Below are 27,771 nucleotides of genomic sequence, written 5' to 3' on the forward strand. Positions count from 1 at the left end.
TTGCTGTAAATGAATTCACGAGGTAGATTTCGATTTAAATTCGTGTTTATATCGATGCGCTCTGCACTCTGTTTCGTGTCTGTATCGACAGTGTGGCCTGACGCGGCAGGGACAACGTGAAGCAGAAGAAATGGAGAAAACAGTCGGAGCATTGCAAGAACACGCTTTGAAGAGAAAGGAAAGATTGAAGGCGTTGAGAGACAGACAGCTTCAAGTAAGCAACTTTATTATTACATTAGAACTACAATTAATGTGCAGTTGCGACACGGTTATATCTGGGGAGCGAACATGGCCTGAGCCTGGCACGAGAGCTAACTGGCTAAGTTAGCTAACCTACTGTAGTTTAAGCCTAGCTAAGCTAGCCGTATCGTATCAGCCAGTTTAATTTGAACATTCACTTTAACGTTAACGGTATAATACTAAGTGTTTGTATGTTGACATTAAAGAATTGTAACATGAAATTACTACCGTTACTTTACATGGTGAAGAATCTGTTCTTGTTCCCTAGGTTAGCTATTTATTAGCTAACGACTGGACTATTACTTATTAACGTCGTCGTAAAATTTCTTCTTACTGTGAATGAAGAATCCCTAGCTTGTTTGCATCATAGATCTGACTGCAACGTGAATCTGTGCCGTTTTCGTCGCAGCACTTTCGACGGTGACCAGGTGTCCGCACTTGGGACCCCATTGATTTCACCTTTCAATATCAATTAAACCATTTTATGAAGAGATCCTTTGCCATTTAGCACATTAGAGAAAACTGAATCATTAGCCTAATTGATCTTACTGATTAAGATGGTAAACTGTTCCGCAGTGTTCATTACAAGTATCTCACTGATAAAAATTCGATTGCAATAGCGGTTGGAATGAAAACCAGCGTACACAGACCAGGTTTGCGTTCCCTTGCTGTAGATGCTGGCTAGAGCAGTCAATCAGAGATCAGTGTTGTATTTCGTGAAGCAGGTTTTCTGGGTTTAGTGGATAACTGAGCTGAGTAAAACCCAGAACAGCTCTTTTTACTTCCGTCCATGTTCCAGATTTTGGAGCTTTCTGGGTTTTATTCAGTGCAGTTATCCAGCTAACCTGGTGATCCTGCTTGGTGAAATATCCTCCTGGCCACTCGGCATTGTGGGTGTGACCCTGGTCTGACCAGTGAGGCTATGCCTGTCTCCTGTCCAGCCTGGTCTTCCCTTACATTAGCACAGAGGTGCCATGGCCCCAGCTCTTCTCATCCCTCATCTCCCAGTGGTGGAATGACCTGCCGTCAGCTGTTTTCTGCAAACACACCTTTTCAGACTACACACTTCATGTTTCTGTTTAATTAAAAATAAACCCATCTTTCCCATTGTCTCGTAGGTCTTGAGGCACGCACTTTGACACTGGCACTTTTGATTGTATCTTTGTGTAGCTTTAGAGGCATTTGCTTACCTTACAAATTTTGTCAGTCACTTTGGCTAAAAGCATCTACCAAATGTAAATTGTACATTGCCAGTCAGCAGCCAGTTACGGCCCTAAGGACCCAGTGTAAGGATTCTGTTTTTTTTACAGGAGAGTAGACAAGCCACACTCCTTTTAGGTTTTTTTGGTTTTTCTTCAGACAAGCAAAGCAGAGAGAGGGTAAGGGATCGATATGGGGTGGCGGTTGAGAAGGTTTTGCATATGGCTTCAGAATCCGCCGCTGTAGTGACTGCTCCACACGTCTGGCCAGGGTGTGAGGACTCTTCAGCAAATGAAACACTGGTGCTGAAACATACTGAAAACGAGGCATTAATGGCCTCCAGACTGGGTGTATGTGGGATAAGTGCACAGATGCTGTTTGAACACTGAAATTATCTGAACTTTAACATAACCATAGCTGGTAACTGGCCACTGTTTTCTATTGTCTTAATATGGATGCAATTTAAGTGTGTAAAGTGAAATTTTATCTGATGATAAAATATGCCAGTGTTTCTGAACTGTTTTGAAAATGTTTTACTGTATTGTCAGTTAACTGGAACATATCTGTATGTGTATGTATTTAGGTGTTATTCAGCCAGTTTTTTTAACCTCCAAAAGCTACACCAGTTACCTATAACATTTCTCCTCATCGCATGTACAGAATAATAGATGCATGTGACAAATGGGATACTGCAATGGTGTTTGTAAATTACAAACTCTGAATAGAACTGCTGACACCAATACATTTCTTAAAGGAAGATAAATTAAACCAAATACAAACATTGAACCACACCAATTGGTTAGAATTATTTTAAAACAGCACTAGCAATAAGTGTATTCAATAAATTCAGGCTTATTGAAGTATTTTACTTGGCATGGCAAAATCTCAGTCAGCAACCAGTTAAGGCCTTAAGGATCAGGTGTAAGGATTCTGTTTTGTTTAAAGGAGAGCAGACAAGTTGTAGTTCAGTTCTAAAAATATCCACAATTTATACTTTCCAGTTTTAAATCATTTAAATTTATTTTATAGAATCTTCTGTATTTATTTTTTTATGTGTATATCTATATGCCAGTGTGTTGTTACACATTTTATATCTCTTGCCCCTAGTGTGTGGATAGCTACATAAACCTCCAAGGTCATAAATAGCAGAGGCTTGGCTGGTGTTGCTCAGAATGCTTGTGGGGGAGGGCAGGGGTTTTGATATGTGCGTCCAGCCGCTCACATTCCTGGGGCCTTTGATTGTTTCTGGTGCAGTACTGTATTTGAAGAATGGCCCTGTTTCTGTATTGTTCTAGCAGGTGAACAGGAAGTCTCTGCAGGAAAAAGCAGGGCTGGGAGGCGTCCCTTCTGCAGTGTTCAGAACTTCACCAGGGGGTTGCTTTTCCCACAGCCCTCAAAGCCTCTGCTTCATTTCAAATGAACGTTTTATTTGCACTCCAGAAGGCTGCAGGGAGGTTGCACAGACCAGAGGCGCTCAGAAAACGCTCTGTTGTCCATTTAAACAAGCCCCGGGCTCGCCACCAGTCCCCGTGTGTTTCTGACAGTCCACAGTTAACAGGGTTTTATCTCTTTGCAGGGGAGAGTTCCAGAAGATGGAGAGCCAGAGAGTAAAAGAGCACTGGAGGAGACAGAGTCAGAGATGAAGCACAGGTCAGCTCATCACACGTGCACCCGTGCTCATTCGTGCATGCGTATTCATACACATGCAATCACACGTTCACATTTTTCACATTAAGCGCGTTTAGATGTCTGACACACAGAAACACAGGTCAGCTGAGCACTGCTGATGCAAAGAAACCTCAGGGCAAGGCTCAGCTGATCAGTGGCACAGTCATGCCCTAAAACAGAGCACAACCAAAGAAACCCAGCGAATCATACGCACACACTCACGTGCACACACACACAAACACACACGTGCACACACACACACACACACTGATGTGTACACACACACACACAGATACACATGTGCACACACACACAGACGAAACGCACACACAGACACAGATGCACTTGCAGAGATGCGCACACACTCACACAGCCACGCACGCCTGCACGCACACTCACACGCACTTCCAGAGACGCACACACACACACACACTCAGTATTCTAGCACAGTTTTCTGCGAGGAAAAGGTGGACCGGCTTTCTGTGGAAAGGTGAAGAGGTCTTTTAATGTACATTCCATACTGATGTAGCTGGCCTAACCCCTGGAAAATGGTAGGAAGGATACTTGTTATAAATTTAGCTGTTTTAAACAAGCTGAAGTACAGCTTAAGGATTGCAGCCATCCCCAGCCTCTTAATCCCGGGTCAGAAACGGCGCTTCCCTGCGTGGTCTCCAGCCCCTGTTTACACTCAGCCGGGCCTTCGCGTGTAATAGCTGCTCAGATATCCTGCGGCTCTGAAGGACCCCATTTCAGACTCTGGGAAGGAGCATCCATCTCACTTCCACATGAGGCCTTTTTCCACTGTTGACGGAAGAGCACTGGCACGCCATCCCCCTACCCAGAGGGCTGCAGGGTTTGATCAGAGCCGTCGCCCTGCCAAGCAAAATCTTCTTATGGACAGCTTACGGGAGCAAGCAGAGGTGGCTGGTGCTCTTGGCATTATTGTGTGGATTTGTATTTGTAGGTACCAAAGGTTTGGTATTAAGGTTTTGTTTTTATTAGCTATTTCATATAGGTAGTGTTCTGTTAAATGTATGTTAAATAATTGCGGTTTAGTTTTAGGAAGACTGGGGCTTTATATTAAGCAGCGAAGACAGCATCAAGTGATCCTGTGACTGGGCACAGCTGGTATGTAGGGGAGAGCTGTGTGTGCTTGGCTGTCATCACCTTGTGATCGTACTCCCCTGTTTACTTTGGCACCCGCTGTTTTTTAAGCGTCGTGCATTCCAAGATGCTCATATTGAGATAGGTGGGGAACGGAGCCGTCCGCCTGAGACGGCCGTGCCCACGCTGCAGTGATTTGTGGGTAATGAAGATTTTCCTGGAACGCGGTGTTGATGCGGGGTGAGTCTGATGACAGGCATTCCAGGACTTACCCATAATACCTTTCTACCCTTACAAAGGCAGGGGCCTCCCAGCATTAGACAGACCCCCTACACGCTTGCCCCCTCTCAGTCTCTCCCAAACAGAGAGATTGTATATTGCTGAATCTGTGCCAGCTTGCTCTCTCAGGAATTTTTCTACTGTGTGAGCACAGCCTGTCCATTGGCTTCCTGGGGTGGTGTGCTGATGCAGTGACTACGTGCATCTCAGTCCGGCTTTTTAACAGTATCACTGGACTGAGGTTTTTATGAAAGGCACCTTCAAACAAAGGACTTGACAAAGTGCCGCCGGTTTTTTAGTCGCGGCTGCATGGTGCTGGAGCTGTGCTGTGTCACAGGGAGGCGCTTGGCCTATTCATTCGCGCGGTGCTGGCAGTTGGATCCTGCGCAAGTGGAGGGCGCAGCTGTGCTGGTGATGTATAAATGCAGCCGTCTGTGCGCAGCAGTCATCTGCATACGAGGTACAGCCCCGCCCCCCTGTGAAACTGCTGCTGTGTAGCGGCTGTGTTTCCTGAAGTCAGCCTGTGTGTCAGACCTGATTCGGAATATAAGTGATAATAATAATATGCAGAAAAATTATTATTGGTTGCATTTTTATGGCACTTTTCTTCACACGATCTTGAACTGCTTCAGTAGAGCGGGGAAACCATCAGCTATGAACCATCAGCTATCTGTAGTACCCACCTGGGTGCTGCACAGCAGCCATTTTGCGCCGTAGCACTTAGCACACATTAGCTTAGGTGGCGAGGGAGGAAATAATTGAGACGGGCAAACTAGGGAACGATTCTGCGGGTAGGTTGCGAAAGCTAGTTTGGGAATTGTGCCAGGACACAGGGGAACTCCCTTTTCCCTTTGTGAAGTGCCACGGGACCTGTAATGTCCACAGCAGTCAGGAGCTCAGTTAACTGTCTCAGAAAGTGAGTCACAACTGTTCACAGTGCAATAAGCAGGATGTTATGAAACCTCTCCAAACTTTGGTAATTATGCTATATTTTGTCTATAAAATTTAGCTAAATGTTTGAATTGGAACCAACTTTTCAGAGTACAATGTAAAAAATATTGGAAATATACATTTAAATGCATGCATTTTTTTACTATAAATATGTAAATGCTAATTCCACCGATATGGTTGTAACATTCCAAGATTATAGAAAACAGCATATACTGCTTCCTGTGATGCAGTTCAGTGTAGAATTTGGTGAACCAGGGAAAAAACATGATTGTATGCTGCCCCCTTCTGGTATCTTTTGACGCCGTTAGATTTTGGAATTGCTGTTGGTGCCATACTTCATAACATTTTGCAGAGAGAAGCTTTTAGGGAAGTCCAGAGATCCTGGTAAATAAGTACTTGCCAGTTTTTGAAAGGTACAGGTATTTTCATCTTTCAAAAAGAACTGGCATTTGTAAAGGGTCATAGCATATATAGCCTACGTGTTGCACGTAGCGTTCCCACCCCCTCCCGGTCTGGGTGGCAGAAAGGCTAGTGTGGCCTGGTAACGGTTCAAAACAAGCTTTTATCTTATCAGAGAGCGTTGTAGCGCAGGCTAGCCTACGCCAGGAAAAATGCCCTGTGATGCCTTTAATCGGTTCTCCCGCTGTGGAACAGGCTTCAAGTGTTTTTGTTTTGTAGGAGTACGCCAGGACAAATCCGATTGTTTTCATTTCCAGAACGGCGTTCTCGCCCCTAGTTACTCTGGCTGTGCAGTTACACTTGTGTCATGTCTAATCGCAGCGTGATTGTCGCATACTGCCCTAGTCTCTGTGACTATGCTGTATGTTTTGCTGCCTTCACCTCACCCGTCAGTATGTGTCTCTGTGTAGTCGGCACGCTCGCCCCTGAACGTGCGTGTTTGTGTCTGTTCGCAGGGAGCTGAAGCTGAGGAACTACACCCCCGAGGATGAGGAGCTGAAGGAGAGACAGGTGCCGAAGGCCAAGCCTGCGTCAGGTGAGAGCGCCTGCCTCCGTGGGGCACGGCTGCCCCTCGTATTCTGTCCAAAGAAAGCTGCCCATAGGACCAGCAGAAAGCTGTGTGAAGAGACGGCAGTTTTCACAAGCCTTACATGAGAGTAGACTGGGATTCGCATAGTTTCAGCCACACGTTGTGTTACTCTGTGTATTGCCTGCATTGTCAGGTTTGCACGGTTGTCAGAAAATGTTCTTTTACACTCAAGACTGTGCGTGAGATCGTTTTCTTTGAACTGAAAATTGTCCGCTTGCTCATTGGCATTCTTTTAGATAATACTGTGAATAAAAGCACTCGCACTGCAGGTTTAAATATCAGAATCTAACAGGTTCATTTGGTGCATTGAGTAGATAGTGGAACAGTAAGGTCTCCTCTCCACCTTGAAAGACCTATCGCAGCTGTATCACACCGCAGCACATCTGAGCCATTGCTTTCATGTAAAGTCATGTATTAGTCTGTATTTTCATACGAGTCATATTTTCCATTTCTGATAATCTGATGTAGTCAGTGATTGACTGCGTATGGTAACCACACCCATGTGTCCGTGAAGCCTACTTTCCCATCAGTAGTTAAATGTAATTGATTGTAAGCTAATTCTGCATTCTGATGCTGTGATTTCAGTGGAGGAGAAGGTAAAAGACCAGCTGGAAGCTGCCAACCCAGAGCCTATCATTGAGGAAGTGGTAAGTGATGTCATATCCTGTAACTTTGTCAGCAGTGATGAGATTGAAAACAACATATTTGCAAGTCAGCAAGTTGCAGCCAGGGTTTTGTAACCTGTGGCACAGGAATCCCATCTATGTCTTTAGGGAGTGAAATGCAGACACCCTTGTTTAGTTGCAGTTAAACCATACAGTATTATCACAGGGTTATTCATCAACTTGGTTTTCACCTATATATGATTACTAGGATGTTTCTTGTATTTATAAATGGCAACGATCACATGCAATCTGAAGTTGAAGTATTCCTTCGACTAGAGTCATCTCATGAAGATGGCACTGTTTATTGATATGTGTACTGTTGTGTTTTTTTTACTCTGAACATGTGACAGGATCTGGCTAACCTTGCACCCAGGAAGCCTGACTGGTAAGAAGCTTTTCAGATGGCTAAAGATTAATTTACTCAGCAGATACATATTTCTCCATCAACTCTGAACAGGGATTTTTACATATTGGTGAATGAGATTTAATGTACTGCAGATCTAGCAAATATAGTTACTAATTCCTAGGTTTTTTTGCCTATGCACTGCAACATGGTGTTGTTTTGTCCTGTACCAGATGAAAATTGCCCTGTACCTACAGTATAAACCAGAACGGCATCAAAAAGACTTGGTGCCTCTCCTGTTATATTTATTATAATGAATTCTGTATTTCACAGGTCATCTTGGCTCTAATATGTGATCGGAATCATAGACAGTGAAGTAATGTTCTTATCCTCATGTCTGTCTTGTTTTAGGGACCTGAAGAGAGATGTGGCTAAGAAGCTGGAGAAGCTGGAGAAGAGAACTCAAAGGGCGATAGCTGAACTCATCCGTAAGTCCGCACTGTGGGGCAGACCCCTGTTACCCCCGAGTCTGACTTTCACTGGTAGAATTCCACTGACTACAGTTACTTGCATAGCAGACACCCTTATCCAGGGTGAAATGAATGGCTCCAGATTTGTTTGTGCAGCTGCATATTTACTGAAGCCATTGAGGTTGAAGTACCTCACTCAGTTATAAAGTTGCTGTGCTTAACCTCACCTGGGAGCCACTGTCAATTCCAGCTTTTTAATTACTCCACTTCCCTACGCCCCACCACCTTCAGCAACTAGGAAGGGAGAAGCTGTCCCCCTGAACTAAATTAGAAGAGTCTGCGGGGTTCAAGCTAATTGCTCTGAGGTTTCCTAAGATGCCAGGGAGATTCGGTGCCACACGGTGACGACACCAATTTGAGTTTTTCGACCTCGAATGGCTGCTAATTAGATCTGTCTACATCTTGCCTAGAGAGGAATAGGATCTGGTCTCAGCAGGTCAGTTTTGATCATCTCTCTGCTAAAGCAGCCCACGGTCACGCTGAGATGGGCTCTAACCGAGACTGGCAGCAGATCATTTATTCTGACTGGCTCTGGCTTTTCATGCACCGGTCGGCCTGTGATGGCTGACTGCTGTGGGGAGAGGGGATATTGTGGAACAGTTTGCGATGACGTCACCCATTTTCCCAAGACGGAACACGGAAGATACAGGCCGTGTCCTGAATGGAAGGGCACTGCTGCCTGCTTCCTTCATACTGTAGGTATAATGCTACACAGGCAGCGGGAACTAGACGATTCTTTAAAGGAATTGCATTTGGGACACACACAGAAGTCAGGTCAGCGTTATAAAGTAGTTCAAGTTCGCCTTACGCAGTAGTAGATGGCTACCCAGCCAGCTGTCTGATATCAACCTAATCTACAAAATGAATTGGCAGGTAGGTTCTCTTCTGTTCCCTTGCCCTGCTGTGCTATGACACATGTGTAACTGGATAGCTGCTGGTCAAATTACCCGCATGAATTATGCACAGATTCCCTCTCATACCAGTTACTCGGCTTTTGCTCCCTGTCACGGCCACTGAAGAACATCAAACACAAGACTGCTCAGCCCTGCCCTGAGAAGGATACATGGTGTATCTTTCAGATTGGATTCAATTAAGACCCCTTATTAGGGCACATGGCGTATGACTTAAAGCAGATGGCTAAAATGCTGCCTCATGCAGATGCATCCTTTCCGCTTGGGGCCCAGCAGAAAGTAGAATGTGTCTGAAATCAAGTACATGGGGCGCATACTGATTTTCATTTCTCCCATTAATGAAAGTGTGCGCCTTGAAACACGATGAACTTGCTGACACTCACAAAAATGAAATGGTATTTTGACAGCAGAGCTGGAACGTAACATAAATGTTAGCCTGGCTTATTCGTAAAATGTAAATCCTAGTCTGGCTTATAATGTAGGATGTTGACTGTACATTCAGTTAATCAACTGGCCACACACCGTGGCCCTTCTGTGCTGCCTGTGAGGAGGCTGCTGGTGCCAGCTGCCTGTCGGTGTGAGTGGCGAGTGTGTAACGGTGTGTGTCTGTCTGTCAGGGGAGCGTCTGAAGGGCAGCGAGGAGGAGCTGGCGGGGGCGGTGGGAGCCGTGAACGTGGAGGAGGGAGACTCTGACTGAGACCAGATGGGACCGCAGCAGCGCGCGCACGGACTGGAACTCGCAACCCCCCCCCCCCCCCGCTGAGAAACCAGCAAATCTCCCCCACAGCTGCTCACCTGTGGCTGCCTGGATTCGCTTAATGTAGAGAGACTGTGTGCTGGAGAGCCAGCTGAGACCACTGGCTGCCAAATGTAATTCAGTGAGAGGCTATTTGGCGATGCTAATTCGCTGGTTTTTGTTGCCGTATAATCCTCTGTTTAAGTGCGCGGTTGTGCCTGCATGCCAGAAGAGGCCATTTCAGAGCAGCTGCGTGGCCACCTGTCCCTCAGCAGTGCACAGTCGATCCGAAGATCTGAAGCAGTCAAGCAGTCCAGTGTTGTTTGTGTACGCCTTTTATTTTTACATCCACTTTTGTAAATATATTTTTCCAGTAAAATAGTAGATTTTTTTGAGGTGAAGGTGTACATTATTGTGTCTTTGTAGAAAAATCAATACCTTTGGGATTCATGCTTTCACTGTCCAGACCAGAGGGACACTCAAAATGCGTATCAGGTGCAGCTGGTAAAATAGAAAGAGAAAGTGGCAGAAATCTCACATTTCATGGCTCTCTGTTCATTCTCCTTGATTAGCAATTTCATGAGCCAAATAATCCATACCAACAGGTGGGTAGGGTTGTACTTCGAATCACGTTGAATAATCTTTATAATTATTCGGTTGAGTTCACTATTTATCGTAGACTTTCTTCTACTTGATGTGAAGGAAATTACCCTATACTGTGTGCTGCGGTTGGATAACTTTGGAATTCCAATTGATTGTTCACATAATTGCTGTGCCTGATAACCAAGTAAAATTTAATTTGGTTGAGAATTGGTCAGCAAAGGTACGATTTCTGCCACCACTTTTTCAAGTTCTCAAGCCGCTACTGGTATTAACAGAACTGTATGAATCTCATTTTGTTGACAGCATGGAACTGAAATTATTCAGCAGGGTACAATTGAAAAAATATTCTTTGCACAATACAGATGTACTGACCTTACCATTACCACCTGGGCACATAAACTCAATCTAAGTCACATTCCATCACATCACCTGTGGATTTATTACACCGATAAAGTGCAGTTAAATACAGTACTACTATCAGTACCATGTTACAGTATAGCGGTACTTTGTTCTCTAGACTAAATAAGGGGGCTCTTTGTCATTTCTGGTATACCAATAGTGTGTGTGTCTAAGAATTTGTTGAAAAATGCACAACAGTAAAAAGGTTGCCTTTCCCCACAGGTTATGGATTACGTGAGAAGGAAGGTTTCCTGTTACTTTAGCCTTTGTGTTGAGAGTACATTTTTGCTGGAATTACACCAAAAATGTTGACCCATCAGCAAAATCAGATTTTAATACAACTGATGTTTAAGGTTGTTTTCCTTTCAAGAAGGTGTATGACACAATCCAAAAGTAAAGTCTGCTACATATGCTGGCTTTATAATTTGCTGGGTCAGATTTTTAAAATTCAACACCCAGTAGACAGTTGCACATAGTTTAATCCATTGCTCTACCTGACACAACAGTAAAATGATAAAGGTGCTGTTTATACTAGCAAAAATATGTGGTGTGGTAAAAATGCCTGAAAGCGATAAGTTAACTTATTGGCATTAAAAAAAAAAAGGTATTTCCGTTTTTGTGCATGTTTTCAATTGGCCTAGACAGTTTTTGTGTGTGATATGTGCAATCTGCCAATCAAAAACACACACGCACTGCTTGGGATATACAGCTGTTACGTTTTGCAGCGTGATTGCGTGTAAAATATTTTCACATTGTAAATGCACCAATTCCTAATTTTCCTTGATTGGCATAGTCTAAAAACCCACTCTTTTCTGATTTCGGCTAGTGTGAAAAGCCCTTGAAGAGGAACATCATAGTTATCTTCTAAGTTGTTCTAAGTTATATAAACATTTTCATCTGACAGCTCAGTCAACTGTACTGCAATGGCTAGCTAGGTATTAGTAGAAACTCACCTGTAAAACTACAACAAAGCTATTTTTTGGCATAACATTTACTGCAAGTTGTCACATACATAAAGCACCTACTTATTTCTATCTGAAAAGCAGAAAATATTTTCTTTTCATAAAAATGGTGATCCCACCCCTAAATAGCCATTGATGTTTCCATAAAGTGCTATTATGCATTTAAATTCTCACCAGGTTTTATTCATTTAGGAAATGTTTTAAATTTGTAGTAATGAAATGAGGCTCAGGGTAAGCCATGTCTGCTATTTTAAACTTGATTCACCAATTTTTTGTTTCTATAGAAATTAGTCTAATGGAGTTCTACATGAGAAGACACTTATGGAAACACCATTTTCAGGGAAAAAAATTTCAGCACAACATGAATTGCACAAGGTTGTTATTCTGAGAAATCCTTGTAAAAATTCCAATATTCTTAGCCCACAACCCTCCCCACAAAATACTTTATAGCTTCTAATCACAGTAACAATATAGGCTAATAACTGTAACCAACCGTAACCTATAAATTAGAATTTAATCAGTAATATATATAAATTGTCAGGCTATATTTCGATTATATTGTAAAAGCACATAACATAGCAATTGGCAATGCCTGGACATTTTTGTTGCTGAACTCAAATCCTTGTCCTGCAATAATGTCTGTGGAGCACTACTCTACAACTGTCAGGTCAGAGGAACACCATTCCTGCTTAATAATATGACATGACAGCACCGAGCATGTAGGTTGCACCCAATGAAGAGGTCAGTGAGGCAGAGGTTGTTTTGGCACTGAGGGTGTGCTGTTTCACTACGGGAAGTGCTGTAGGTTTGCATGCAACTTGATTCAGTGAAAAAGCTGTTTCCAAGCACCATAGCAGGCATTCTCCCTCCATTTCTTCTTTATGCCCACCCAAACCCACATATCTATTCACACAACCCAAATGTCTCATTTCAACCATCACAGTTGTAGCCCTTAAGCAGGAAGTCAGGACCTACAGTTCAGCGTCTGGATTTTTCCAGGAGGTTTTTGGTTGGCCGTTGGGTGGATGGTGATGGTGGTTTAAGAGAAGTTTTCACACTGGCCTGCAGTTTCAATCTTCCGTGCAGCCGGTCCCAGCTCTACCTTACACACCCGTTGGGCGAACTTCAGCGAGCACAGAGTCTCACCCACGTTCCTCTCCAGAGAAGAAATCTAAAGGACACAGGGAGAGTCTTTAAGGTGAGAGTAAAACCATAATGCTCTTACTGGCTGCTGGGAGAAGTGATGGCCCTTCAGGATAGTCATTCACATTCTGTTGGTAACAATGTGGTCTAGTGTAATAGTGTGATTGTTGGTCTGATGTAGCACCTAGTCCGTATCTGCACTTAGTCCGTATCTGTTTCTGGTGTTCATGCCAACTTCTGGCCTTACTTAATTAGCCCTAATTTTTATGCAATCTGATATTTTTGCTACGTTGCTTGATAAGCACATGAATGACAACCAAAGTTTTTGTGTCCCTATATGAAAGGCTGTAGTGTGATCTAATCCATGAGTGAACCAGTGTTGGTGTATACAGCCAATTTAGCTCATTTCACCAGGATAATTGGTGGAAACAAAAACCTGCATACACACTGGCCCTCCAGGACCCAAATTACCCACCCCTGACCTAATCCATACAGTCGAGTCAGTTTTTACATTTAACATTAATCCTGGCAGTTATGTTAAATCCTACTCGATATATAGATGTCCTAATTCACTATGTTGTACTGTATTGTACGATGCATGCATTGAGTAGTAAATTAAAAAGCATCAGATTGTGACATCTTACCTGGACCACCATGGCTGTCTTGTTGCCTTTGCCGAGAGAGTCCTGCAGCAGGTAGGTGAGCCTGGAGTTTCTGAAAGGGATGTGTGTCTGACGGCCCCTCAGGGCCTGGATCACGTCCCCCAGGGCCAGCAGGGAGCGGTTGATGTTCTGGGCCTCCTTCAGGCGCTCCCCCTCTGCCCCCGACTTCCACACCCGCTCTGAGCCAGCCAGGTCCACCAGGTTCAGCTTACCTGCAGTTGGGCAGGTAGGAGTGTTTCGTCTGACTATTCCTGTCATCTACATGATGGTTCTGTACTACTGAGTAATAACACACAGGTTGTATTTTGCTGTGCTGTGATATGCTGGTTAATATTCACAGAGGGGCACGGTTAAAGGAGGAACCACAACAAGCAGATGGAATTACAACATCCTGTTACTAAGCAGAACCTCCTAGACATAGCTGCACAGATGGAGGTCATATCTGAATATCTGGTAAATAAATAGTATTGAGAAGTACACACATTGGTTCATTACTCATTAAAACCAGGAAGCTGGTACTGGGAGTCTGTTTGAGCTGAGATTGACTCACCGGTGGTTTTGGCACCACTGGCAAGGTCAGTGCCCAGTACAGTGATGGTGAGCAGGGCATGGGAGCGAGAGCTATGCTGGTTCATCTGGGTGCCAAACGTAATACGATTCCTTCGGGCAATGGCCAGGATCTGCACAAGATAGGTGATGGATTAAATGTTTTGGTAAATATGCCTTTGATCGAAGGTGTTATACGGTGGTGATGAGCAAGTTCTTTTGGCAAATGCTGAGCAACATTTTACAACACTGCTGGTGGGAGTGAAAGCCATTGTTTGTGAGTATGAAGTACTGCATTAAATAAATACATTTATATTCAAGTTTTCATTTAACTTTTTCCAATCCAGAGTAGATAATAAAATATAAAAACAAATACAAAAAACTAACACAGTGATAAAAAGCAATAAACTATGAGAGAAAAAGTGTCCATAAAATTTTATTTTATTTTTTTACCTAAGGGGAGTGTATACAGAGTAAAGAGCTGAAGCCCAAGAATTGATCCCAGGGGAGCTCCTCATGCAATTTCAGCCTTCCTGGATATATGATTGTCTAGGTTCCCATAGAACTGTCTTCCAGTTAAATGATTTAAACCAACTGAGCACAGTGCCAGAAAAGCCAACACAATTTTCATGGCATTAGTATTCCATGGTTAACGGTGTCAAATGCAACATTCAAGTCTAAAATAACAATAGCTAGTATATCAACAACAGCGAGCGTCATGCCTGAGTGTGTGTTTGTGTTTGTCTGAGGAAGCTGGGGGACTGACCTTTTTAATGTGCTGGAAACTCCTGACCTCAATGACCCTGAGGCCAGGGACGTGCAGCTGGCCGGTCCCATCTGGATTTAACTTGATGTCCAGCTTCTCACCATCCTTACTGAGCAGGTCTCTGTGGATCACACACAGATACAAGATGTGCACACACAATACTCACTGTGTGAGGCACCAGCAACTACTCTACCTGTATTCTCTTTCTGTGCTTGAGGAGGTAGATACCTGAGGACCTCGTTGTAGATTTCCACAGAGCTGACACTGAGGGAGTAGCTCCACATGTCCTTCCTGTCCTCTATCTCACTGAAGAGGTGTTTCAGGGCTCGTTGGTTAATGCCTGGATTCTCCACACTGCCCTGTAAACACAACAGGACTGTATGTACATGTGTCTATGTCACAGGTGTCTCTGCAACCCTGATCCTGCAAAGAAAGTATTTAGCAAATTTGACGGCATTCTAACACATAACACAGTGTACAGAACACCCTGGATACCTCCATAGTGTAGGTTTTGCCAGATCCCGTTTGCCCATAAGCGAAAATGCAGACATGATATCCATCGATGCAGGACGTCACCAGAGGCTCAATCTCTTGGAAAACCTAAGACAGTATAAATGATATTCAGGCGAGATATCAAAGCACATTGCACAGCCACCTCACACTTGTATGAGATCACTGGAGGACTGCTAATACTCACATATCTGCCATGGTTTCTACTCTACCCATTTCTTTACAAATGTACTCCTCTGCCATTCATATCCCTCCCATTGTACTTGTTTCTCTTGCTGTTGTGTATTGCTTACTGCGTGTGTGAACCAAACCGAGACAAATTCCTTGTATGTGCAAACTTATTATGCCAATACATGTGATTCTGATTCCATTTCTACAGTATAGAGGCCAGATTTACACAGAAGATTATAAGGTTCATCCCTCAACACAGCACAGACTAACTGATATTAAAATTGATAAGCCTGGGATAAGTCATGACTCAACAAACTGACAACTTCTAGTATGTGCACTATAATAGCGCTTGTTATTATCTCCTACATGGTGTAAGTAATGCATGCGCTTAATCTTCTGGACCAGTCAGTACCTCCTCTTGTGTAGCCTGTGGGTGGAAGACTTTGTCCAGTTCAAATGTGCGGCCTTTGCCCTTGCTCATCACTGTGACAGCTGATTCGTTATTTGGGTCTGTTGTCACAACAACTGCCTGCCCTTCATCATGCTGGTCCTCCTTCAGAACAGGCTTCACACGACAGAGCACACGGATGTTACCTGGCAACAAGACAGAGCACACAGATGTTACCTGGCAACAAGACACATCACACAGATGTACCCTAGTAACAGGATACATGGATTTCACATAGCAAAACAACCCGTCACAAGAAAAATGAGTTGGGTTTATATTTCTCCACAGAATCTATGAGTGATGCCTGTCAAGTGACAGGTTTTTATACACCAGTAAAATTGTTGTCTATGATTAATAAAGAAGGTATATCATAGCCCACTGTCATTTTCTTCCATTGGCATACATTGAAAAATTGAAAACAGACTTTGCATAATGTGTCAGTCGATACCCCACCCCTCCTCAGGCCCTGCTGTACCTTTGAGCTCCACCAGCTGCTCATGGTACTTCCTGCGTAAAGCCACTTCCTTCCTGTATTTCTCCAGCAGATCCTTGTTGGCCTCTGACATCTCACTGATCACAGCTGTAAGCTACAAAGAACAAAATTAGTATTTCATGTGTACACCAATGTAGCCATGGGCACTGAATATAACCTGAAAACCACATGGAAATGCCCAGCAATATAAATTCATAATTTGTAAATGTGCAACGCTAAGCCTCTATGGAGTAGGTGTAGATAAAGATGCGCTTTACTGCGATGACAGACAGAACTGACGACAGACGGCTGAAACCCCGCCTACCTGTTTCCGGGCCTCGCTGACGGCAGCTCCGTAGAAGTCGGAGAAGTTGCGGACTTGGCTGCGCAGGCTGGCGTAATCCGTCTTCATGGAGCGCAGGGTGGGGGGCAGGGCAGCCAGGCGCTGCTGCAGGCCTACACAGGGACAGAGGTGCTCATGGAGACGTCGGAGAGTGCAGGGGACATTAAAGACGCATGTGGCCCAGTTTGGCATGACACAAACAATCTATGCACACCTGAGCTGTGCTGCTGTACAGAATGATCTCTGTACAGAATGATGCAGAAGCATGTCTCCCATGTGATCTGACCCCTCAGGTTTCTCAATGTACAGTAGTGTGGGATTCACCTGTTCATAGGTGGGAGAAGTAGACTCATCTACTGCATGCATTTGCAGAGAGGTAAACTCACCCGTGTGCTAACAGTGGCTAAGACTCTGTGCTGGTAGAGGAGCAGGCTCACCTGTAAACTGCTCCTGCAGATTGTGCAGGTGCTGCTCAGAGCACTCGGATGCAGCCTTCACAGCTTCATCCTTACGCTCCTCCAGGTGGCCAATCTCCTTTAGCAGCTCCTCCCGAAGTTTCCCAATCTCCACCTCATAAGCAGCAATCTGCACATGCACAGCATTTATATCAAATGCAATCAATGTTTTCAATTTCATTGCATTTGCTGCATTTTTTTCTGGTCACAAATATATTATCTGCCTTTTTAATCGTATTTATTTTTGTATCTAACATTGTGGATATTTATGCATGGTGGAAAAGTACTTGATGGATCTAAAATGTTTTAGTGTTTTTCCATACATGCTTGGATCATATAACATTACACATATCCATTTTAATGCAGTATAAATTAGGATTTTATTTAGTGTACCTTATGCTTCAGGTTAGCCGTGACCTTGTCTGAATGCCTGAGAAGGTCCTCCAATTCCCTGCACTTCTCATTCTGATTGGACAGCTTCTCAGCCAATCGTTCATTCTTCTCTTTGGCCTCTGCCAGTTGCCTCAGTGTTGAGGGTGACTCCACCTCTACTGTCTGAGTGACATACTGAGGGGGAAAGAGCCAGAGCATCAGCAGTGATTTTAAAAATCCAACATGATTATGGTTCAAAAACAATCCTTATTTCCATACAACTGCGATAGAGAATCACAAAAACATATTTGTGGTTTTGTGTGTGAATAATGCTTGTGGGGAAGGTTCTGATTCTGGTCATTTCTATTCATCAGGGCCAGGCCCATCATTACTTACCATGAGCTCCATCATGTTCAAAAAATGCTGTAATTCCTATGTTGTGGAACTAATTCATATAAAAACATGCTTCAATAAAAGCTGAAAATCTGCAATTTAACCACATGAGAGTTGTTTGATTACAAATCTAAAATGGTAGAGGACAGAGCCAAATCATAAAATATCTTTTGACCCAAACATTATGCAGCTCACTGCACATGCTGAACAGTTTTACATCACGCATCTGAGCATTAACAGTCAACCATACACAATTGCGACAATAAAACATTCATTTTCATTACCACAGTAAAAACACTTTTTGACAACACAGAGAACACTCAATATAATTGAAAACTTACTTCCCTTACAAAGCTGAGTTTAATGATCTAATTGGCCATCTGGATACAGCTGCACTGACACAGAATTATACTAGGTTTTTTTGGCCTGGCCTGCTTTTACACTGCGGCAAATCTACCCACCTGGTAGACATGCTTATCTAGCCAACTTTACAGTCTAAACCTCTGTAAATTGATTTACAATAGAAGCTATAATTGTCACATTGCATAACAATCAGAATGGCTCATGTGTTTGTGTGTGGGGTCATGGGTGGGTCAGCAAGGCTATGGATGGATTCCTCTCTCTGGCATGTACAGTAACTCAGTTGTGTAGAAGACATGTTAGCTGCATTTTTATTGGACATTTCACCACCCAAATGTCTTACCTTGACCAGTGGCTCCTTGCCACGCTCCTTGTCCAGCTCCAGTTGCAGCTCCCTCAGTCTCTCCTCCCTCCTCCTGAGCTCCTCCGTGCGCCTCCACTCGGCCTGGTCGCTCCTGCGCTCCAGAAGGGACAGCTGCTCCCCACGCTGCTGCAGGGAGCTCTCAAGCTGCTGAACGCGGCTCCGCAGGGTCTCATTCTCCTGGGCAGGAACACAGCAGCCTGAGTTACTCTCTGGGGCAGGAACACAGCAGCCTGAGTTACTCTCTGGGGCAGGAACACAGCAGCCTGAGTTACTCTCTGGGGCAGGAACACAGCAGCCTGAGTTACTCTCTGGGGCAGGAACACAGCAGCCTGAGTTACTCTCTGGGGCAGGAACACAGCAGCCTGAGTTACTCTCTGGGGCAGGAACACAGCAGCCTGAGTTACTCTCTGGGGCAGGAACACAGCAGCCTGAGTTACTCTCTGGGGCAGGAACACAGCAGCCTGAGTTACTCTCTGGGGCAGGAACACAGCAGCCTGAGTTACTCTCTGGGGCAGGAACACAGCAGCCTGAGTTACTCTCTGGGGCAGGAACACAGCAGCCTGAGTTACTCTCTGGGGCAGGAACACAGCAGCCTGAGTTACTCTCTGGGGCAGGAACACAGCAGCCTGAGTTACTCTCTGGGGCAGGAACACAGCAGCCTGAGTTACTCTCTGGGGCAGGAACACAGCAGCCTGAGTTACTCTCTGGGGCAGGAACACAGCAGCCTGAGTTACTCTCTGGGGCAGGAACACAGCAGCCTGAGTTACTCTCTGGGGCAGGAACACAGCAGCCTGAGTTACTCTCTGGGGCAGGAACACAGCAGCCTGAGTTACTCTCTGGGGCAGGAACACAGCAGCCTGAGTTACTCTCTGGGGCAGGAACACAGCAGCCTGAGTTACTCTCTGGGGCAGGAACACAGCAGCCTGAGTTACTCTCTGGGGCAGGAACACAGCAGCCTGAGTTACTCTCTGGGGCAGGAACACAGCAGCCTGAGTTACTCTCTGGGGCAGGAACACAGCAGCCTGAGTTACTCTCTGGGGCAGGAACACAGCAGCCTGAGTTACTCTCTGGGGCAGGAACACAGCAGCCTGAGTTACTCTCTGGGGCAGGAACACAGCAGCCTGAGTTACTCTCTGGGGCAGGAACACAGCAGCCTGAGTTACTCTCTGGGGCAGGAACACAGCAGCCTGAGTTACTCTCTGGGGCAGGAACACAGCAGCCTGAGTTACTCTCTGGGGCAGGAACACAGCAGCCTGAGTTACTCTCTGGGGCAGGAACACAGCAGCTAGAATCATTCTCAATACCAAACACAACCAAGACTCTCAGTTAAACCCAAAGAGATGATATCCATCCTATCAATGTAAAACACACTGGAGTCTGTTCTATCAAGGGGATAATTCTGTAAGACCCATGTATTTCCAGTCATCACAATATAGTGAATTGTTGAGAAATGCATACAAGCCTAAGCCTACATACTTACAAGTCTGGATGGATTTGTGTGTTATATACAAATTATCAAATTCTATCAAATCTTAAAACATCATATTTTGGCTTAATAGCTCTTACCATGGTTAATATTTAACTCTTTTTGCTGTTTGTGTCATTATAATCTTGTGGATACTGCATCTCTGGAGAAGTCAGGGGTCAGATTTACTAAGCATGTAAGATCAATACATGCAAAACCATCACAATAAAATGCCAGAACACACTTCCCAAACACGTACACCTGAATTCCATGCTAAAAATTTTTTATTAAATGCATTGGCTGCTGAATTTTTGTGTGAACAAAAACAGAAATTCAGGAGACAGAAGCAGAACTCATGATGACAGAAGCAGCGGTGCTGCAGGCGCCTGACCTTGATGAGCATGGAGCTGGACTGGGACGGAATGACAGAGAGCTGCTGCAGGAGGCCCTGGGTCACACTCAGGCTCTGCTTCAGACTCTCATTCTCAGCTGACAAGCAAAGCACTCGCTTCTCAGAGTCCGTCACTCCCTGGGGAGGAAGAACACTACAGGTCAAACTACAGCTCTAAAAACAAAGAAAAAATAAATATTCCCAAATGCTCAAAAGTCCCATTCAATTCACTGAAATAAAAATCACAAAACTGTCTCACTCTAGCAAGGTTTTGTTGATTGCAAATTATTCCTATTCCCAACAGGAAATATTAACAGGGACATGTATATTCTGTGATATCACTGCTTTAGTTTTGTTGAAGGTAAGCACTCTACTTCTTGGTGTGACATACAGATTCAGCTCTCAGTCTGGCCAGCTCGTCCTCTCTCTCCTTGATGCAGTGCTTCAACTCATCAATCTGCAGACAGCAAAGTTGGAAATGAGGTTACTTTCTCAAAACTGTACAGGTCTGATTGTGTTTGTGCTCTGTCTGTACCTGAACTTTCGAGCTTTGTCTGTATGTGTAATATGGACAGATGAACGTGAGAGGTACAGTACCTGTAGAGTGATGGATGAATGTGTGCTCTACCGGGTGATGGTAAGGTGAGTGTGCTGTAAAAGTCTGCTAAAGGTGTGTGTGTGTGTGTGTTTACGTGTGTGTATGCGCGTGTGCGTTCGCGTGCATGTCTTTATATGTGTTTTGTGTTTATGTCTGTGAGTGTGTGTGTTTGTTAATGAGTGTTAATGAGTGTGTATGTGTGTGTGTGTGCGTGTGTGTGCATGCAAGTGTTGGTACCGCACCTGTTGCTGAAAGGCCAGCACACGGGAGTGTCGGTCCTGGTCTTTCTGTTCCAGCTGGGTGTGCAGAGAGCGCAGCTCCCCCTTCAGCTGACTCCTCTCCCCCTGCAGGCCACACAGAGACTCCACCAGCTTATGCAGCCCCCCCTGGGCCCCTGAGGTAGCACCACACTCACCTGCAAGAATAGAAATACTGCTGTCAGCTCCGTAACACTGAGCTTAGATTTATCATAACTGACCACATCATTTCATCATCAATCATCAACACCATCACTGCTGCCAACTCCATAACACTGAGCTTGGATTTATCATAACTGACCACATCACTTCAACACCAATCATCAACACCATTACTACCATCAGCTCCATAACACTGAGTCTGTATTTATCATAACTGACCACAAAATGTCATCACCAGTCATCAACACCATACTGCTATCAGCTCCATAACACTGAGTCTGGCATTGTCTTTACTAACCACATCTTCATCTGTATCATCATCCTCAACAACAAACCTTTACCATCAGTGCAACCTTTTTTTAACCAAAACGATCTCTCTGGAAGAGATCTATTTTAAAGAGAGTGGGAAGAATAATTTTAGCAATCAATATCACTTAATAAAAGACTGTCTTCTAACTCAGGGGTGATGTGTAACATAGCAGAGGGGTCAATGAAGACTCAGAAAAGCTGAGACTGAGAAGTTTTTCTCCTTTGCTGGGTCTATCTCTGGAGTGGTAACATGTTTAATAAATTCTCTCCTTTAATGATTTATGTCTGCTGTCAAGTTGTTTTTATTTCACGGGCTGCACACCAGACACAAAGGGGAGTCATTCTAGCTTTGCAATGTTGTGAAGTGATTTAAGGGCTAAATAAACTCAACTGACCTAAAGGACAATAATAGTATATCTTATATCTATGATAAACAACTATCCCACTCGTTTAATATAATATTCTGTGAAGTTCACTATGAAATGTATGTGCAGTTGTCCTGTCATTGGTTTCTAGCAAGATGTGTTGGACGAAGTATGAATTACAATCATATTATAAAATGATTCCAATGAAAAACACCTTATTTCAACCAACTCAATTTAACTAAACCTTTTGGTTTAAATTATTTCAAAAAGCATACTGAAATCTTGAAAACATGTTTAAAGCTTTACTGAATTGGAGCATTCAAAAGTATTCATTATTCATTCACATTATATTAATACATGGTAGTTATTATGTCTTATAGATTCACTGTATCCAAGGAACAAAACTAAAACATGATTAAAAAGTAGTGAAACAGACCCCAGGAGCAGCAGGTCAAAGGTCAGGAGGTAAGATCAAAGAGTGATAATGGTGGAATTCAGCCAGCCCTGAGTTATACACCGAGGAACTGATAATGGAATTAGTTCCACTTGAAAAAACGGTCAGTATTTTCTGTTTTATGCTCAGAGTACTGCTACAGATTGATAGGAATGGTGAGATGTAACACTTCTTATATTTGCTATTTGCAAAGCAAGCAGCTACCAAGGATGGCATCTGCACAGACAGGTTTGGTACGGATATACTTGCAAAAAGCTCATAAAAACATGCAGATAAAAAAACATGCAGTGCAGAGATATGGGAGGTTTCATCACACTATGAAGACCTGTCATGTATACCCTTAGTGCAAAGGCTATAAACCTGAGTTGATTAATCTCTGATTACTGATGGAGTGCATAGTTATTAACAGAAACAAGCCTTTGAGGCATTTGAACGCATTTTAAAACAGCCATCATACAGCCGACCAGCAGTGCTTCTCAACATCTCACAATCAATCTCCAACAACATTAGCACAAGCTCTCTGGTGTACACGGGCTATTTATATCCTAGAAGGGCCTGGCCATGTGAATGGGCGAGCACGTGCATTTCCAATGGAAGACACAAGGCACTCACTGAAGGATGCATGACTTATTCATAACCAAAGCTACTGAGTCACCCTGAGTCTATGGGAGAGCCACGGGCAGTTATTACTCAGATATTTTTACAACTCTTAAAAATAGAGGGAAGGAGAGAAGGAAAGAGATGGGGAGAAAGAGAGAGAGTGAGGTGGGGGGTGCACAGTAGTGGTTGTTGAAGCTCCTCCACTGCAATGTCCCTTTCTGCCCTATCACACTGCATTAGCTATACTTCACTCATTTATCTGAAAGGTGCAAATATTCAACCTGCTAACATGAATCTGCTGTAGTTCTCCTTATTTTATAGATTATGATTTTATTGTTAGATATTTCTGTAAAACAATTTTTTACATAACATCCCTGACTCACAATTTTTGGAACTGATAACTCTTATCTCAACGAGTTCTGCATTCTCCAGTCTTGTGGGTATCTTTGAAATCTGGCTCTTTCTCAATTAAGCTTTCTAATCTTTGGGTCTCCGCTTCTGGTATACTGATTTATGAGGAGTTTTTTGAGCAAAATGGCTGTGATGAATCACACACGTGGGGGAAGATAACATGAATAGATACTAAATATGTCAATAGGCATTTTGTAACATATTAGTCATGGTTATGCAATGTGAATATAAATTGTAAGGTAAGATTCCCCAACCCATATTCTTAGAAAGCACTACATATTTCTTCTTCTTCTTCTTATTATTATTATTATTATTATTATTATTACTGCTACTATGACTAGGTAAACGGTGATTATCCACTTTGAGCCCTAGGTGACCCTTCACACTCAGAAGGATGAGGTGAGGAGTGGCTGGTGAGTATTGTTGTACTGCTTAAAGCACACAAAACCTCTCCAGATAGATTTCCTACAGAACACAGATGCCCATCACAGCTTTAAGGTCAGTTATAGCACTGATATTTTACATGGTCTGAGGTTAATCTGTAAATACACCATGATCTCTCCAAATGACTTCTCAAATTTAAGCAATAAATAATTTATCCATGCCATCCAATTATGCAGCAGGACTTCTAGTCACATTTTCACCCTGTCTGTTTTTATATGCAAGTTTGGAGGATTGGGACAATTCCAAATGTTGTTCAAAAGCAAAAAACTCCCCAAAACCGGTTTATCCAACAAGTACATACGCGTCCCAGATATTCACCCTTCTCTGTCTGCTGGTCAGATTTCTGAATTTTTTTCCAGGCAAATACTTCAACATCAACAAAAACACAACATCAATGCAAGTTCAAGGAACTGGCATCATCCCTCGATTCACATGTGGTTTACATGCCCCTCTCCTCAAAATTACACACATAAATCCTTTCTGTTCTTTTCGATACTAACACATACAGCCCCTTCAGTCTAAGAGACTAAATCAGTGATCCACTTTTCTTATCACAAATGCTACAAATGTCAGTAAGTTCATAACAAACAGTACTTCAAATGATCAGGAATTGTAATTATTCCAGGGATATAAAATGTCTGATTATGTAAATGTATAAAAGTATATGAAAAGAAAAACGAAAATTAATAAAAGAAAGACACCAATGTTCATTCTCCCTCCCCTGTTTCCTCCTTCCCCAACACCCTTCATCTGTCTCCTGGGCCTGCACTCTGCCCGTCTTTACCCTGCTCTTACCCTCGGTCTCCAGCAGGGGGCTCTGCTGCTGGGCGATGGCCTCCTCCAGGCTGTTGATGACGGTGCTCTTGTCCCTCAGGCGCTGGCGGTAGGAGGCGCGCAGGGCCTTGACCTGGCGCCGGTGCTGGACCCGGTGGCGCCGCAGCTGGACCCGGTACTGCTCGGCCTGCTGCTGCATCTGCTGCAGGTGGGAGTACTGCTCCAGGAAGCTCAGCAGGTGAGACATGACCGCCACCAGCGGGGACTCAGCAACCTGGGGTAGGGCAAGGCGATCCTCACCCTCAAAACTCAACCGCTCGTCTTTAAAAGCCATCAGCTCTAAAACTCAGTGAGGGTTACGTTATCTCCAGCAACAGTTACTCATTTATGAGCTACATACGAATGTAAACTGTCCTAAATGGCTCTAACCCAACCTGAGCCAGACTCGTAGCTTTCAGATCCTGGTTCAGGAAAGTCAGCACCACATTATTACCCAATTGTAGAGGTTGCCATTATTTCTAATACTAGCAATGGGTGAGTTAAGCTTTAGAAGACCCATAATGAGCGTGGCTTCTGTTTGCTGTCAATCATTGAAACCATACAAGGCTGTGCTCTGATGTCAAAATGCTTGGTGTAAGTGAGTGAGTAACTGCTTGTGGCTCATGCACCATGACTCTCACATCATACGACACAAGACTGTACCTTTCCTCCTGTTTCCAGTGGAACATGAGAAAGCCTCCTCTTTTCAGCCTCCTGCTTAAAGGACAGGAAGGCAGACAACGGGGTGCTGGCTACCACCCCAGGTTCTTCATCTTCCCCCTCATCTTCTTCACTGAGTGACAGACCATCACTATCACTGCTACTACCTGAATGGAAAATTATTATTATTGTTATTATTATTATTATTATTATTATTATTATCATCATCGTCATCATTGTTGTTGTTGTCAATATTATTGTATGAACAGGATAGATGAAAACACAGTATAAACAGGACAGTATTAAGTAAGTTGATAAAGTATATAATGAATAACACATACTGCCAGAGTCAGACTGCCTCCCACATCCCCTCCTTCTCAAACTGGGGGTGTGGCCATTTCTCTTCCTGCTCCCTGTTTCCATGGAAACATGCCCAGATTCCTGATCATTCCAAGAGAGGGAGGGAGAGAGACTGGTGAGTTAATAAAAAAGACAATCCAGGCACCAGCTGGCTGTGTGCTAAAATCACCTGCAGAAGCAGCATCTACAATAATACAATTTAACGTAAAATAAACCGATGTTTACAAAAAAAAAAAACATGGCTGCATTTTCCTTCAGTATTCCAGCTGTGTGCAGTGCACTACTCTTTTTCTGACTTCCATAACCAGACCAATTCCCCCCTATTCTGCTTGACAGCAACATTTGGGTTAAACTCAGAGATTCGACTGACCTCAGCTAGCCAATAGATCTCTTCAGAGACATCAATGACACACGAGTTGCGCGAGGAAGTGCGCGAGGTTATCAGTTTGTTTTCAGTGCGCATACTCTGCGTACATACCCCAGCGGTGGCTCCGTCTGGGCCCTCCTCCTCCAGCGCTGCCTCCTCCTTCTTGAAGACGGAGTAGAAGATGTAGACCAGCAGGGAATAGAAGGCATACATCTCCACGCACGCTCAGATCCTCTGAAGAGACGGTACGAATGAACACACCAGTCTGCCACAGCCAGATACGTACTGAAGCAGGACGCACTGAGAGCAGGGCTGCTGAGACCGGGGGGGGGCGGCTGACAAAGCTCTTTCCCAGATTCCTCAATTCCTTTTCTCCAAAACAGGGGAGTCTGCCAGGGGTGCCAGCTACGAAATCACCCTTTCTCCCTTAAACGGACCAGGCACAGATCGATACCTCCATGACGGCCTGTCCAATCTGCATTTTGCTGGTTCAGCCGATCTTTGCGAAGGTCATCCCTTTGTTCTTTCCCCCTTCCCCCTTCTCATCAGGGGAAAAATGACATTGATCAGATTTCAGTGCTCCTTTTCCTCGACACCCCACCGAACCTCTTGCGCAGGTGTGTCAAAATATCTTCCCCGATGGCTGGTCTTCAACTCCAGGCCACCTCTCTCTCTATCACATCCTCAATACCAGAACCATCTCCACACCTCGATACCAGCGGTCCCACAAACCTCTTCTCAGCTGCAGCAGCATCCCTGCACTGTGTCACCAACAGCTTTGGCTAATACAAGGCAGCCCCCCCCCCCCCCCCTTCCCCTCACTCTCTCTCCCTCCCTCCTTGCTCCATGCTCCATCCACAGGCTGCAGCTGCACGGAGCATGCTCAGTGCATCTCCCCTCTCCTCCGCAGTGCCAGAGGCAGCGATGGAGATTGATGAGATTCCAGCTCCATGCTGTCAGGTGTCCTGTCTTGGCACAGGGTTGTGGCCAGAGACAAACAGGACACAGCCATCTCAGGCAGTGTCTGTGAGCCCTGACCTGAAGCCATGGCCAATTTGATTGTTTTATAATTTACTATTGCTTTTATAGCCCCGATGCTCACGGGCGCTGCACAGCCTAGCACAGCCAGAGTTTGATGCTGTGACTGAGGGAGGCAGCAGAAAAGCTAAGCACTCTCATCTTCCGCGACAGCCACTGAGGCTGACATCGAACCAATCGCTGAGGTAAGCAGGTGAGATGATTACATTTTTCAAAATATGTATGGCAGCATGATGCAGAAATTACACAATTCACTCACAGAAAATGCTATTTGTGTTTGGTCAAGAACTGATCAAGTAATTGGCTAAATACATTTATTTAATAACCATTTCAAAAACACCATAGGGCTTTTAAAAAGAAAATAGTATTCTTGTTTCAGACTGAAAATTCCCCTCACAACCCTAATGTAGATTGGAGAGGATTAACAATACAC

At 44.1% G+C, this 27,771-nt stretch overlaps 2 protein-coding genes across 2 annotated transcripts; one reads left to right on the forward strand and one right to left on the reverse strand.

Moving 5' to 3' along the window:
- The first annotated feature begins 57 nt into the window (after positions 1-57).
- ccdc12 (coiled-coil domain containing 12) lies at positions 58-10,067 on the forward strand. Its single transcript, XM_035413700.1, has 7 exons — positions 58-214; positions 3,017-3,090; positions 6,357-6,436; positions 7,076-7,137; positions 7,506-7,540; positions 7,910-7,986; positions 9,557-10,067. The coding sequence occupies exons 1-7, from the start codon at positions 131-133 to the stop codon at positions 9,634-9,636; spliced, it is 492 nt and encodes a 163-aa protein (XP_035269591.1). The 5' UTR covers positions 58-130; the 3' UTR covers positions 9,637-10,067.
- On the reverse strand, positions 9,995-27,462 carry si:ch211-257p13.3 (kinesin-like protein KIFC3). Its single transcript, XM_035413500.1, has 19 exons — positions 26,412-27,462; positions 25,915-26,014; positions 25,577-25,740; positions 24,896-25,148; positions 21,341-21,513; positions 20,892-20,957; positions 20,501-20,638; positions 18,624-18,821; positions 17,549-17,722; positions 17,138-17,285; positions 16,683-16,813; positions 16,361-16,472; positions 15,850-16,031; positions 15,252-15,356; positions 14,985-15,115; positions 14,757-14,877; positions 13,995-14,124; positions 13,427-13,656; positions 9,995-12,810 (listed from the first exon to the last, which is right to left on the reverse strand). Exons 1-19 carry the CDS (start codon positions 26,511-26,513, stop codon positions 12,679-12,681), a joined length of 2,790 nt encoding a protein of 929 aa, XP_035269391.1. The 5' UTR covers positions 26,514-27,462; the 3' UTR covers positions 9,995-12,678.
- Between the last annotated feature and the right edge of the window lie 309 nt (positions 27,463-27,771).

This window comes from Anguilla anguilla, chromosome 1, assembly GCF_013347855.1.
Source record: "Anguilla anguilla isolate fAngAng1 chromosome 1, fAngAng1.pri, whole genome shotgun sequence".
Lineage (NCBI taxonomy): Eukaryota > Metazoa > Chordata > Actinopteri > Anguilliformes > Anguillidae > Anguilla > Anguilla anguilla.

Bases quoted from the DNA above. Each gene is read 5' to 3' on its own strand.
- ccdc12 (XM_035413700.1), top strand. From the start codon at position 131: ATGGAGAAAACAGTCGGAGCATTGCAAGAACACGCTTTGAAGAGAAAG. The intron at 3,091-6,356 runs GTCAGCTCATCA...GTCTGTTCGCAG, and splicing joins GAGTCAGAGATGAAGCACAG to GGAGCTGAAGCTGAGGAACT. The intron at 7,541-7,909 runs GTAAGAAGCTTT...GTCTTGTTTTAG, and splicing joins GCACCCAGGAAGCCTGACTG to GGACCTGAAGAGAGATGTGG.
- si:ch211-257p13.3 (XM_035413500.1), bottom strand. From the start codon at position 26,513: ATGTATGCCTTCTATTCCCTGCTGGTCTACATCTTCTACTCCGTCTTC. The intron at 16,032-16,360 runs GTACAGCAGGGC...TCTTGTTGCCAG, and splicing joins GCAGCTGGTGGAGCTCAAAG to GTAACATCCGTGTGCTCTGT. The intron at 15,357-15,849 runs GTACTGACTGGT...ATACTGTCTTAG, and splicing joins CACAGGCTACACAAGAGGAG to GTTTTCCAAGAGATTGAGCC.